Source organism: Apaloderma vittatum, unplaced genomic scaffold (genome assembly GCF_000703405.1).
Source record: "Apaloderma vittatum isolate BGI_N311 unplaced genomic scaffold, ASM70340v1 scaffold13587, whole genome shotgun sequence".
NCBI lineage: Eukaryota > Metazoa > Chordata > Aves > Trogoniformes > Trogonidae > Apaloderma > Apaloderma vittatum.
In genome coordinates this window covers 2,110-17,631 of record NW_009724624.1, presented here as the reverse complement: position 1 = coordinate 17,631, position 15,522 = coordinate 2,110, and the positions used below count along the sequence as shown (strand labels likewise).

The following is a 15,522-nucleotide window of genomic DNA, read 5'->3' as shown; positions in this document are numbered from 1 at the left end:
AATATATAAATATTAATTATAAAAGGGACAAATTTTGCTACGAGCACAGAAAATTTAATACCTGCTGTCAGGTTCTGTTGTTCTTGCAAGATTACGATTTTGGCTATTTGTGCTCTTAAAGTGGCGAGTTCATTTTCTAGAGCACTGATCTTCTGCAGAGCTTCTTCATTCGCAATCACTGCGCTCCTGGACACTGGTTCTTCTTCCACTGGGTTTTGTAAGGACAGCTGCCTGCGTGGGGGCTTTCCAGACTGATGTAGTTCACCTGAAAGAGGCTGGGCTGGTTTTGACCAAACTTCTGACCTGCAACAAAAATACCACGAGATTCCTCTTTTAAAGGCTTTGTAATAGATGAAAACTAAAGTGATGTTGCATACAAACCAGGAACACAAGCTGAAGGCCTACCTTCAACATTGTCTTCACTCAAATCACTTCCACAAAGACCTTATATAGCTTTAAGTAAGTAAGAGCTTCACCCTCTTTCTGGTTGGATCAGTAGCTCTTCCCTTAGCCAGCTTTTTGTGGAATTCTTGACTTCAGGACTAAAAAGAGATACACTCCCTTTCTCTACCTCACACCTATCCTATCTTTTGTTGGAATTAAGATTTAATTATTTTTTTTCCCCAAAATGCTACCTTTTTTCCTCCCCAAGGGCTGCAAATAGTTACTTGTAGTTGATTCCTCTGAAGAGGGAAGAGTTTCTTAGTTCCACAGCATATTTATGTACTTTTTCCGATTTATGTACGTTTTCCTCCAGTGTTAGGAATACTTTGCAGTGTCGGGATTACAGAGTACATGAAACAGCTGAGAGATGCAGAGGCTGCTTATCAGTAAATAGGAAAGGGTCTTACATCTAGTTTTCTAACATAATAAATAAAACCTATAGAGAAAACTACTTCAAACGGTTTTATTTGAAGAGTCCTCATCTTTCTTCAAAAAGATGAAGAAAATGCAACTCTGTTGCCTTCCTTTATCACCCGTCAAAGCTCAAACTACGTTAAATACTGAGGCATTATAGAGCATTTGCAATCAAATAAGCACTCACAAAAAGTTCTATTCACTGAAGACATCAACATTTTTAAACAGTGCATCTGAAGCATCTGAGCAACCTGATCTAGCTGAAGATGTTCCTGCTTACTGCAGGGGGTTTGGACTAGATGACCTTTAAAGGTCTCTTCCAGCCCAAACTATTCTATAAGTAGAACTGATAAGGATTTATGACAACAGGTTATCCAAAACATTTTAACTGCAAAACATGACCACATACTTAACTTCTCAATGCTCCTTCATTTCAGTTCAATAACTTCTCAGGCAGGTCACGATTCCATTATTTATGCAAAAGTCAGAGTAAGAACAGTGGCTGGTGATAAGACTTTTTTCAAAAGGTGCAGAATAGCTGTAACAGTTTAAGAGCCCCATCGCTCAGGATGCATGGGTTAAGATACTCTGGATGCGTGTTGTGTTAGATCTGCAGTTGTGCCAACTGTCACTTGTTAAAAAACAAGCTTTAAGGCTAGAACAAGCCCTGTGCTCTGATTGCCTCAATCTGGGATTCAGTACACATTTGAGTCTTCCATGACGCTGACAGAAAAACATCAGCACAACTTGCAGAAATTTGACTGAGCAGAATCGATCATTATCAAGGATGTTAAAATTTAGGTGGTGTTATCTAGAAACGAATAAAGAGCAACTGAAGCCAGGGAGAGAACAGGATGCTTTCTACAGCAACCCTCACCCTCACTTCACTCTTTAAGGAGCAGAATAGCTAAATAACAAAGGATATTTTCCAGTCAGAGCAGTAATAGTTTTAAGGAGATGTCTTGATTGGAATCTATCACTGTGGAAAAATATTGTCCCTATTGTCACAGTTGTCACTATTGCTCTGACTAGAGGTAGGGGGAAAATGATTTGTCATTTAGTTGCTTCTTCTGTGAAACAGGATTCGCAGAAAAAAAACATGTCTGCAAGACTGTTTATTGAATTACACAGTGAACATATATTTAACAGTAACACCTATGCGATCTTGTTGAAACGGAGAATTTCAAATGCCTGGAAAACACCTAATGCATACTTAGCTCCACTACATAATACTATGCACAGACGTAATAAACAGTGAAATACTCATATTTGCAAAGTAATTCACTTACCATGCTCCATTATAAGCCGTTTGCCTTAAGGGTCACTATATATCTGCAGGATTATTTTATTCCCATCCCACATCCATCTGTCCTCCTTCCTATGCAGACATCGCAGCAGCTACACAAGTCCTACATCTTTCCTAATAGGTTCTTTGAAGCACCAAGGAGCTATTCTCCCTGTTGTCTCCATTAAACATAATGGCTTTACAGTTCAATCCTTAAACAAAATGTTTCTGTGCAAACAAAAGCAGTATTGGCCAGTTAATTGCCTTCACATCAAACAGACTTCACAAAGAGCGTTTCCCAAACAAGCCTTGATTTCTGCGACTCCCCTCCGAGTTTGTGAAATTAGTGCGGCAGTGCCAGCACGTTTGCTATGCAAGGCTTCGCCATGGCAAGTCCTGTTGGAGGGCACCTAGGTCATTGCCAATCTACTTTGTGCTTTCAGATTAAACACAGTGTCCTCCAGTCATCTCCAAAGCCAACAATCTGTGCCCTTCTCTGGAAGGTTTGTTTAGAAGAAAAGCTTCCTCCACGCTACCGAAGTGCACCTTTGCTTTCGGCTAGTGCTGAGCAGCAGTTTGGGTAGGCTGGAGCAGAGAACTTCATCACTTCAGCCAACCTGTTTCGTGCAGCTACCGTGGTCTGTAATGCTCTTGGTCCAACGTACCTGGTTGGACCTATCCCAGTCCTTCCAGACACAGGTGCTCATGTGCTTCCCTTCCAGTTCTTGTTAAAAAAATTAAAGACAAAACATAAACCCCATTTTTTCTAATTGTCTTTAGCAGACTGCACAGCCTTAACCACAGAGGTGAAAAACAATGTGCCAATTATTGGTTCGGTCAGAATGACCACTGTTGCTAATTAGGAACCTGTACGGTACGTTGCCCCATATTAATTCTTTTATTTGCAAATAAATAAGTAAATAAATCCCACAGTCTTCCTTGTATAAAGCCAATCTCCTGTATGTTCTCAAATCAGTCTTTCATTCATAATCCTGTTAAGTCTAGCCTCTACTACTTCTTTTCCAGACGCTACCTTTTTCTTCTGCTCTTCCCTCTCCCTTCTCCCAGCACTCAAGTGCTCTTCACTAACAGCAATGCACAGCAGGTTCTCACTGGAGGGAAGTCTCAAGGGTTAGGGCTGGGCCGGCCACTAAATGAATGACAGGTTGTTCTCCATTAAGGCCTTTCCCTCCCCCTAAAGGGGAAGGGAATAGGGAATAAGGCGGAGAGGCTTACGGCGTGGAAAACTAAAACAGTCTTAAAGAAACAATAATAAAAAAAAATAACAAAATACATAAAAATATATACAAAACCAATACCAAACCCAACTCCTGCCACCCCCGAGAGCAATCCCCACACCAGGGAAGCCCCAGGCTCAGCGGCAGAAGGGAGCTGGACATGAAATACAGAACTCGTGCATCAGGATCGAGGGCAGAATGTCAGCCACCAAAAAAGAGTTCTTAACCTCTGCAATCCCTCAGTTTTACACTGAATATGACATATATGGAATGGAATATTTGGTTGGTCTGTTTCAGGTAACCTGTCGTCTCTGCTCCTCCCTAGAGGTACAACCTTTTACTTACCAGCACTCCCAGCTTATTACACAAGATCCAGCAGTGACTTTGGTCACTACAGGACCAAGAGCCTTTCCGCACACCTATCTTTGATAATACCTATAAAAATCGGGCATTATCACTTCTAGAAGCAGACACTGCAAAAACATGCTATTACCTTTAGAAAGCGCAGTCTAATCTTAGAAAAGACTGAGCTAAAAAGTAAAACCACTGAACACAATTGGCTTTATTTTAGCTCAAACCAGAACCACAAGCTAAGTTTCTTCCTCCCACTACAGCGGTTCAAAGAGAAGACTTGAAGACCATACCTGAGCCTTGTAGAGACTTCACCTTCTTCTTGAGCAACCCATCCCACATCTGCAAAGGAAGCCACTGCATCTTCTCGAAGCTGATTAAGATGATTTCCTTCTGTGCCATAAGAAGTAAGCTAAATTTTAAAGACAAGATTGAAGGTTTCAGTCACTATTCTCAGCCTAAGTCAATGTTTTTAGCAGGGCTACACGTAGCTTAACACACACATGCACAAAACGTCTCTAAACTTAGCACACCTATTTCTGTCCTGTGTTTGCCCAGAACCATTAACTTCAAACTACTCAATCTAATCTGCTGAACACTTTACAGAGGTTCACAGGTAACCACACATACTAATCACATGACACTACTGATTACTAAAAATCCAATGCAAATTGTTACCCTAAAGCCAAACATCAGCATTCTCAAGTAGTTGGCTCTATTACCTTAAATAATATGATTTTTAATTATACTTATGACCAGTAAAAAACCCCAAAATATTAAGGCTATTAGGACTTCTTAAAGTCTTTTGCTCTGATTTAGTATGATTTTGAAAGTGAAAATTTGTTGAAGAGTGTTTCTCTTCCCCTGCAACTTCTAGAATTTCTGCACAAGAATAAAAGCATGTACACTACACAGAGGTGGGGGGGGAGAGGAAAAAAGAAGAAAAAGAAAAAAGCCATTTCTACTAGCTCAGTAATCATAAGGACTTTGAGTAAGAGGTAGGATACAATCATAACAGAATACACCATTTACTAACAATCTTATTTCCAGCACACCAAACAAATGGAGCGTTTTCCATCATGGTTCTACCATTAGCTTTACAGCTCTTTGAAGCCAAAGGTGAGTAAGGCTCCAGAGACTGGAACCTTTCTGAGATTTAGAGTTATGTCACCTGAATGGAGATCAGAAAAATTGTTCGGACCAAACGGTTTCAAATCCACCTTGCAATACTGGCTGCTTCCCTGGGTTAGAAAAAGGCACGTGTACTCAGTCACTGGACTACTGAGCAGCCTGGGCTCAGAATCTCAGTGGATAAAAGCTCCTGAAACATCTTTCGGTAATTTCTTCTGCTCAGTCTGTCACCTTGAGTTACTTAATCTCCAGTGCAACTGTGCCACCTCTTTTGCTTGTATCACATACAGTCCCCAGGCCAAATTTGCCCATGAGTTGTGGCAGCTGTGTAGGTGCTGCCTGCTGCTGGGGGTGGCCGAGAAGTCAGTGATAGGGGCAGAGCCGGTGGCAGCCCTGAACAGCCTGTGAAGGCAGCTTGGCTCCAGCCTGTTAGCACTCGGGTCAATTTTCAAGGCAACTCACCTCTGTAAGAGGAAACTGTTATATAGAAGCAACTGTGAAATGTCAGCATTAACCTGGATTTGTAGCAGACCTATCACAGTAGGGCTGTAGTCTGGACATGGTGAAACCATTTCTAAAGAACATCTGCAGATATTTTAGTCGTAGCCTTTGATACACAAGTCCCGGGAAGAGAGAAGCTGTGGGTTTGGGGTTGTTTTTTTCCCCAGGAGTCATTACAAACAGCTTTGGAAATTGAGATTAGTCATCTTCACCTCATACTCTCGCAACTTGTATATGAGCCTTGATCACAGCTCCCAGGAGTGTGTATTGGCACCATCAGATCATTTGGAAACAACAGGGTTTTTTCCAGGTAGCATCAGCACAGATGGTAATGTGTTTATCACATTAACAGTTGTGCCTAATACCATCCCAGTCTGCCTCTCTGTAAATAGTCTAGAGAATACTATACTGCACGTTAGGATTTTCATTGTTTGAAGTTTTCTTGGCTTTTTTCTTTTTTACAATATGGAGAAATCTTCACGACCACAGTATGTGTATTAATATTAACGGCAATTTAAAAAAAATAATAATCCATAATACATTAGCCACTCCTTGCAGGTCATACAGATTTTCCTGATGGTAATAGCCCCATGAAGAACTAGTATCAGGACAAAACTGAAGCCACATTTAAATAAAGGCAGTACATGTACTTGCATAAAAAATTTTATAAATCAACAGTAAGGAATGCATTTACCACTGCCAGGTTTCCTGCATCATGAGATAAATAAGTCCTAATCCAACATTTAGTAGCAAGCCTTCTGTTACATTGTGAGGTAAGTTTCTTCTTACTTTTTTATTCATATTTACATGTAAACAGAATCTGCTTGTTACCCCATATACAGATGTTTCTTTTCTATCCCTAAAACAACCAAGTCTTTCCACAGCAGTGGATTTCAAATTTCAGGTTAATGGAAGATTTTTACTTTAAATTAAAGGTTAAAAGCCAATATCCAGCTCTTAAAAGCTTCACCTGTCTGTAGAATGATGCTTAAACAACTCTGTGACTACCCTATGACTCCAGCAAATCTCAGCTGAAGAAAACCTAGACAACTGTTCTGTCAGCACCTGAAACAAAGAGCTGAAAACAGAGGCCCAGTTCTACCAGGTGGTGGGAGCTGAACGAAACAGTTAAAGTTACCTGCTGTTCTTTCTCTGGAAACTACATAGTTTCTTCCCTCACTTCTTCCTTCACAGAGTGCACGCATGCTGCACAAACACGTGTGCATGCTCTGCGTGTCAGACCCAGTACTCAAGGAATTTCTGAAGAAAGGGCTACACACATTGCACTGTTTTAGCTGATGTCATAGAATATTTTGAGCTGGAAATGACCCATAAAGAATCACCAAGCCCAGCTCGCAAAGAAAGAGCCAGCCTCTCTAGTGTTTCCACACGGTTTCGAACCAGCAACCTTTCGCGTGTTAGACGAACGTGATAACCACCACACCATGGAATTTTTTCAGCAGGGCTGATCCAGCCATCAGGGCAGGATCCCTACTTTTTGTTTGCTCCATGAAGTGGAAAGCAGAACAGCTATTTCTGCACAGTTAAGGATAGAATAAAAACTTTAATTTCAAATTACTAATACAGTTAGATGCTAAACATCTGGAAATACTTCTTCAAGTGAGACAAACTTGCTAGGACTTTTCAAACTAGCCCAGCAATTTCTGATGTTTGTTACACACACACACCAATTCTGCAGCAGATTTCTACCGAGTTACCAAGTTTCCATCAGACAAACAGAAGCATGGGACTCAAAGAGAGATTCTGTAGCTGAAAGATACTATCCTGAGAGACAGTATTGTAGGTTTGGTTGAATCTACCTAGGTTATACTGGTAAGCTTAACTTTATTTTTCTCTTAAAGACTACAGATAAACCTGAAGATGACATACAAAAGAACTATATGAACCATTTGCATTTGTTTGTGCCATATATAGGGTAAGCTCTGCCACCACTTACTGAATACATCATCAGCATTTAGTAATTAATTTAAATGTTAACCCTGGCAAGACACTTAGAAACAGATACTACAGGTCAGTAGACCTCAAAAATCAAAATGTTAGGCTACTCTTTTTTCAGACTACCTGAACAAAAGCATTGTAGAAGAGAAGAAAGAATTAACATAACAGAGATATTCTTTCCATATCTCTTATCATCTTATCATAAGGGGAATTAACATCTGTGGAAAATTTGTTGTTCATAGATAGAAGTTAGAAACACTCATGATATACATGCACCCTCAGATGAGGCAAGTACGGTTTGCTTTGGTTTTTTAATAAAGTGACTTACAGCAAGGTTCAGTGCATGGTCCTTTCATAAGATAGCTAAAGCTGGCAAGAAAGAAAGAAAGAGGAAGAGATAGCTATAGGAAAGCGTCAGTTGCAACAGCATAAAAATGACTGAGACCAATATTGAACTTCACTACAGAATCTTAATGCTCAGATAAAGACATAAAAAACAGATGTTAGCATCACACTTTTACATGTTCAACAGCTTTACATATTAAAATAGTTTAAAGCCTGGATAAACCATATAAAATTTTAATGTGTTTCAAAGCTCAAATTCTGAAACTAGTATTTCTATCAACTCTGACAAAGGTACTTGTATTTCAAGGCACCTTTCCTTTCATCTAATAAAAGACAATGTTCATACTTAGTGTATGTAATAACCTGCGCAAAGCTGACTGAATGTATCTGCGAGGGAAAAAACAAAAGTATTTTATTTATTTTAATACAGAATTCAGACAAAGACATATACATGTTTTCATTTCAACACTAAAAATATTCAGGAAGATGCCCCAGATGTATCTTACAACTCTTTGCAAGAACATAATACAGAAATGTCGTCTTTTATGTACCATATTAAAAGAAGGCAGTATTCAGCTAACTGTCTGCAAAAGAGCAACATCTTCCCTTGTATGGCCTTTACAGTACAGAAAATCAGACACACTATAGGATGATTTCGGTTCCTTTCAAATCTGCAGCACGTGGAGCCTTATAGCTGGCACAGCTGCTACTATTTATGTATCAAAAAAGTTTAAATCTAGCATGTCATTTTGTTGTCCTTCTCACCTGCACAAATCCCCCCTGCCCAGAATGCATATATTTATTGTTTAAGTTTCACCAAGCCACTAATAGTGGGAGACGGTGACCATTCTAGTTTCTCAGTGTAATTATTTAAGAGGCAAAATGTTATCATGGCTTTTACTGTCACATCAGAAAGGCTTCTACGGTAATCTGAACTATCTGATTTTGCTACTACAATTTCAAGTCTAAATACTGTTTATACATTTCATATAGGATAAAGAAATTAATTTAAACAGTGTAAAATTTAGCTGTGTGAAAACTAACTTGTCTTAGTGTGGGTGACGATTCTCACCATTCACCTTTAAGTGCCCTACACTTGCTCAGCAAAAAACATTCCTCTCTCAGCTTGAGTTTCAAACACTAAGTTCCTCCAATTCTATACCCACCTGCTATCCCTAACACACACAGCATTGAAGAGATTATGTGTAACAGCTTCCATTTCCCCATCTGTTCTTAAAACACTTGTTTTAAAAAGCAAGGTTTTTCTCCTCCCGAAGCTTTTACCCTCACTCCTTATCTTCCCACTATATGCAGTTGAAGTTAAAAGCAACCACATCAGAAAGCTGCACAGAACTTCCCATTTCACCTATACAGTGCTAGTTCTGTACTTAATACAAAAGCAGAGTACCCATGTTATCTTGCTACTTTTTTTACCTTCTGATGTTCTTCATTTTCCCAAATATTTTTAATATTTACATGCCTCTTAAGCCTAGCTTATAAGAACTGCTTACACAAAAGTTGCACACATTTTTATTTTCTCTGAATGTATTTTTTTTCCAAGAATAACTTTTTAACGCTTCATTTTAGAGGTTCCAATTTCCTTAGGAAAAAAAAAAATGTTTCAAGTTTCACTGTGTGCATTACAGCAACGTGGATACAGGTTTTAGGCAGCACAGAAGCTGTAGAACACACATTTTGAAAAAATCTGAACTAGAAGCAGGAAGAACTGCGGTAAGCTAACGAGGAGACTATGTGCCCAGCTTATCATATTCTGCTTTTGCAAACCCTCTGGTCATTTATTTAAATTAACTGCATATTCGCTCGAAATCTCTTGATTGAAGAGCAAATCTTTATCAGTATAATGAAACATGAATTCTAAACTGCTGAGGACACCTACCTGAAACTGAACTCTTGGACACTGTATAAGAGAGAGGTTGGTACCAATTTTTCTTACAATACTTCGAGATGAACCGTAAGGCTTGCTTGACCAAAGCACCTGGATGGGAAAGAAAAAGAAGCCAGCTGTTAAGTAACTGATTTTTACAGCAAATTGGAATAGTTTTCCCTTATTCTTTGACACTATCCTTGTGTTAAGTGTACTTAAAGTTATTCCTTTCATGTTAGAATAGACTATAATATACATAGACTGAAATTTGCATCAGTAAACTCCTTACATTCTATAATCAAACTGGTATAATTTTTTTTTTAATCATTACAACACAGCTACAGTTGTTTAAGCTTTTGCATTAAGTTTAAATTCAAAGCAACAGACTGGGTAAAACAGAAGGATTCAAGAGTTGTATAAGCACCTTCAAACACATAATTTGTTCATTTTCAAGACAATAAAACACCTGCATTGGACCAGACACCTCTTTTTAAGGAGTTTCAAGAAAAGCTACTCCACTGTGGAAAATCCATAAAGTTATGTAATCCTACATTTCCCAAAATTTATTTTTTCTTTTTAAATTAAGAGCTCTTCTAACACAGGAGTAGTGTCTACCAGTCTGAGTAACTATCAGCTAGAAAAAACATTAGAATGTAACTGTGAAATTAAAGAGCAAAGAAAAGTATAATGGGGAAAATAAATATACCTAATAATGAAACTTTATCCTAAAAAAAAAAAAATATACACATTCACCTAGAGAAAATTGCCCATAGCACCTCAACACAACTTGCTTCGTTAGAACTTTCCTTTGTTGTACTTAATTATGTGAATGATTGCTCTACTATTTACCACAGCTGTGTGAGATAAAATGAGACTTTAGGCCTAGGAGAATGTGATAAAACAAACCAGAACAGAAGCAAAAGAACACACAATCTAAAGAGAAGTAGGAAAGATTTCCGCACACAGAAAGGCAACAAAAACAATGCACAGAGTACACTGTTAGTAAAAAAATGGAACACTGTATGGCAATTTAAAAAACTTGGCCAGCGTTTACTTATGGCTGTAGATACAAATTTACTACTCAGACCTCAGTTTTTAAAGGTTCACAGCTTCGAGCAAACTCAACCTCATGTTATAAGGTTGCTCAGCAAAGAAAACTGAGATACAACCCAGGCAATTAATATTGAAATAACCCTCCCACAGCACGGCAGTATTGCCTGGGTGATTAGTGTACTGCACCTGTGGGAGTTTCTCAACACACAGCTGAAAAACATTTTGATATCCTAAGCAAAGGTAACTACTTTCACATATCAAAGGTTCTATCTGAAGGAAAGATTTCTGCTCCACGGTATTTACCCCCAGGTTATGTCATCTCAGAAATTTCACACAAACATTTTGCCTATTTCTAAACAGGTACCTTTCCTTCCTCTGTTTTTATTGGAATGTATAAACTTTGACAAAATAAATGTGCACTACACACATGCTATGATAGATTCTCACATCAGAGCTTCAACATTGCCATTAATTCACCTAGACCCATTGCTCCCATTCTATGAAACACATATTCTCTTGCTTAATACGCTGCCAAGTTTCAATGCAAATTTTTTTTTTAATGTGAAGTACTCCACTGCTTCTGCCTTTTGGATGCCTCAAGGACCTCACATTTGTGACTAGCACATTACTGTCTGTCTACATGTCTGAGCAAACAGCAGGTGGATCAGTGGCCTTCAAGAAGAAGTCACGGACAAACAGTATCACAGCGATACAGCCTCACTGTCCACAACAGATCCTGTTACCTCAGAGCGATGTTGTACTGGAAAAAATGCTATTAGTCAAAGGAAGGATTTATTCCTTACAGAAGTACCTCCACAACAGCCAAAGGGCCTAGCTTACATGCTGTATTAACAACCTAAGCATGGTGCATATTAAACAAGTGGCAAAACTTGTTTAGAGATTGCTCAGACCGCAGACAAGATGTTGACTAGCACCCAGATCCTCAAAAATATCTAGTGCTCAAATGCTCTTAGGGTTGTTCAGCAGCAGTGGTATGATGCACCGAAATTTTTAATGACTGAGCTTTGGTTATTCAAGATACGCCAGGACAATATTTTCTGAAAATTGCGCGCAAACAAGGTACGCAAATAAAGTCAGCACACTGCTCAGCTGAGCTGGTAAGTCTCTGCACTGCTCCCAAACCCAAACTCACACAGCTTCTTGTTGACTCGAGGCACTGGCAGAGCAAGTCTTCAAAATATTAGTCATACCCTCCTATTGCATCAGTGTTTTACTGTTGTCCAGAACAGCTGACATTTGGAAATGGAACTGCAGTACCACAAGCTTGACACAGGGGTGAAAAAGATTAAAAACTTGTACCCCTCTCCCCTATTTAGGCTGAAAGATGTTGCTGCAATCACAGCAACACCCATGGTAGCCCAGCATATTCTCATACTTTGATTTTTTTCAAAGTCGCACTGCATGAAATCTCAAACCAAAGTTTGAATAAAATCTTAAAACACAGATTCTTCTTGGTAATTTTAATCTCCAACGTATTAACATTTTGCTCTCCATAGACTCTCAAGGTTGACAAACGGCTTTACCACAATAACCCAGAGTAAGAATTACTTTTCTAAGTACTGCACGTAGCTGTTCAGGATTTCCCCATTGTTAAAACACTGAAGTATTTCAACAACTTAAAGGAATCACTGCATTGCAGTCAATACTTGTACTCAAAATAGCTTCCTAAAGGTCCCAGTGACAAAGCAGCTGACATGTAACAGATCTCTCTGCTAAGCATTCAAAGAAAACTCTATATAAAATTTCCTCCAAGAAGAGTGCTGTGCATACACATTACTCTTTTTCCTCAGTGTAGAACACAGCTGTGCTGCTCTCAGGTACTATTAACACTTTCAGAAGAAGTAAATATAGCACAATTATCATCTTAGTTTCACAAGGCTTTTCATATCTCCATGATCAGAGCAAAGAAATAAGATTATTTAAGAATTAACATCACTGTTAGAAATCAGCTGAAAATTTTCCTTCATCGTCAAAACACACATATAAGTCCAGCATGAAAAGCAGCACTTACAAAGAAAACAGTTTGTTATTAGAGCCAGAAGGAACTGTATGGTAATTTTAACACATGTATTACTCAGTACTTCACTGTTCAACTAGTAAACTTCACACTTTTTCAGCAACGCAGAATCAAACAAGTATTGAGCATACTTAAGGTGTTCCGCTGGAAATAAACAAGCACAAACTGAAACACATGAAGCGCTTTCTACACCTGATTTTCTAAAAACATAAAGCACATTTGAAACACTTACTGATTCCATGTTTAATCCAACTTGTTCAAAAGCCATCCTAATTAAGCGCTTAAGCCAGCAAATCATCTGGAATGGAAGAAGCCTTTCCAACCTTGGATTTAAGCCTTCCAAACCTACGGAGCTGCAGAGGTTCCATAGTACTTCTGAAACAAGAAATGTAAGAATTTCAGATTCATGTTGTGGAATATATACAGAAGTAAGCTACTACATGCATTCCTAAAGAAACAAGCTTTAGAAACAGTTACTGAAAACAAGACATGTCAGGCTGCAACAATTCCTACCATTGCAAAGCACAGCTATTGAGAAGGCATTTACTTTACACAGGTTACAAAGATTTTTTTAGTAGTGTCATTTTTAAGAAATCAAAGCTGTTGCAAAGTTAATGATTAAAAAGATGGAGAAACGATCAATTACTTGCCCTTGGGCAGATGATGGTGTTCAACAACTAAAGGAGCACTGAACACTATGGAATGCCAGCAACTAGAGCCTAACAATAACAGCAAAGGGCCACATACCTATCTAAAATTCATTTTTATGCAGGAACAGACTGCAGAAACTCATCATCTCCCTTCATTCACATTCTCTGAAGACTTTGTTGTTCCCTTGTTTTTCCCACAACTGAGAAGAGAAAGGAAACATGGAAAAATGATTAATGGAGGAAAACAACAGGAAATAGTGTAGATGTGAGACCTGAAAATATTCAAGGGATTTATAAAGTTGGAAAGATTTCAAATTCTATCTATTTATATATACTACTATTCATTTAAATCATTTAAATCAAGATGGTTTTATTCTAGTGGAAACAGCATAGTTTTTCTTTAATTATGTTCTAAACCACTCATAACTTGGATGCCACTGAGAAGTGTATGCCACCAAAACCAAAGAGATTTACGTTTACATTTGTTTTGAGTATCAGGCTAGAAACAACATGAACCACCCTGAGCAACGTATTTGTAGTATGAACAACAGTGTTGCTGAAGCCACTATATATATACACAGAGCGATGACTAAAGCAACCCAGAAGCAAGGAACTGGTAGTCGGGAAGTTTGAAAGTCAGGAGATGGAAAAGCCATGCTGTTCGAAAGTCCTCACAAACATTACAGTTAAAACGTCCCTGTTTCCATTACAAATATTTTTTCAACAGTTACTAATAACCTCTTGTGGAAACTTGGCAGGAACAGTACAACTCTGCAGTTATCTTTTTTTAGACAGGCTTTAAAAAAAGTAAAAAAAAAAAAAAAAAGTTGATATTAGTTTTTCATTGCCACAGAAAGTAAAAGGCATTTCCTAACAGGTTTTTCTTTTGTTTCTGAATAAACTAGGAAGAGACTACTATCTATTAGCTATAGGAGGACTAATGAAAAAGATAGAAAAAAATAAAAATTAACCAACTACCACGAGATTAGAACGGAAACTGCAGTTGTTAGAAGGAAAACAATAGGGAAGAACAGATAAAGAACAGACATGAATACAAGCTACAGTCATACATAATAAATAAGTCATGGACTTTATGAAAAGCTGGAAAAGTCTGTTAGGCAAGGATTACCATGGACTTGATCTATTCTTCCTTTAGGCATCTGTTATTTTTCCCTTAGACAAGCTACCGTATGGACTGTATGGCTCTTTGATCACATTGCACCTGCTGTGTTTTTAAAACAGGAACAATACAAGCCTTTGTACATGCACTGTATTCGATTTCACATCATACGTGGCACTGCAGACATGCAGTGACACAGAAGAGACAGGAATGCTCCTTTAAAAGGGGAAACCTGTTCCAAAAGTGTGATACATGTGACGCACTCCACCTCATTCCAAAGTTCAGACTTGTTGAACATGAAGTGTGGAAATCAAAGAGAAGAAAAACGGAAGCTGTGTCAAGACATTCAAATAAAGGAGGAAAAAAAAAAAGGTAAGAGACTGTACAAGTACAGGGCTGGCTGGCAAAGGCAAATGACAGGACTAAAAAGAGATGACTGTATCCCAATACAGTAACCTTCCAACAGACAGCCAGGTGGTTAGTTAAAAAATACACAGAGGTAGTCAGTTGTATTTTGTTCCAGGAAGTGGAAAAAAGATATCATTTTGTTTCTGATCAGCCCAGAGGACTGAGTCTTTAATTACAGAGGCGATGTGAACGGAAATGAAGAGTGTTTCCCCCAAGGAAATCAGAGCAGGGCTAGAAGGTTTCCATGAACACATGAAACAGAAAAGCAAAGAGATCAAGGAATGACACAATTAAAAGCACAACAGCAGATGCAGAAAAAAAAGTAGCATAATATTAGGATGACAGATTAATATAAATATGAAGTAATAAATTAAAAAGTCTAAGGTACAAAACAGATTCCAGCTACAGGTATCAAACATGTTACATGTGTATCAGGGGTAAGCAGGAGACAAGAGATACAGCCACAAGGTGAGAGAAAGCAATGAGTGATACATAGTATATTTTGTGATTTCACTTAAAGATGGTAGAAAAGGCAGAAACAGACGTTAGAACGGGTTATAGATAACTCTGAAGAGTTGTAATTATCCAGGACAACGGTGTCTAATGAAATCAGAATCACAGAAGAGAACCATAGAATCACTTAGGTTGAGAAAGACCTTTAAGATCACTGAGTCCAACCGTCAACGCAGCACTGCCAGAC

General features: G+C 38.4%; 1 protein-coding gene across 1 annotated transcript; it reads right to left on the bottom strand.

The window, feature by feature from the left end:
* Positions 1-61: 61 nt before the first annotated feature.
* On the bottom strand, positions 62-13,009 carry LOC104268699 (mitochondrial fission regulator 1-like; the record flags this gene model as incomplete). Its single annotated transcript, XM_009872590.1, has 4 exons — positions 12,877-13,009; positions 9,566-9,664; positions 4,026-4,144; positions 62-303 (listed from the first exon to the last, which is right to left on the bottom strand). Coding segments are annotated over exons 1-4 (526 nt in total), but the record flags the coding sequence as incomplete, so codon positions are not given.
* Positions 13,010-15,522: the final 2,513 nt, after the last annotated feature.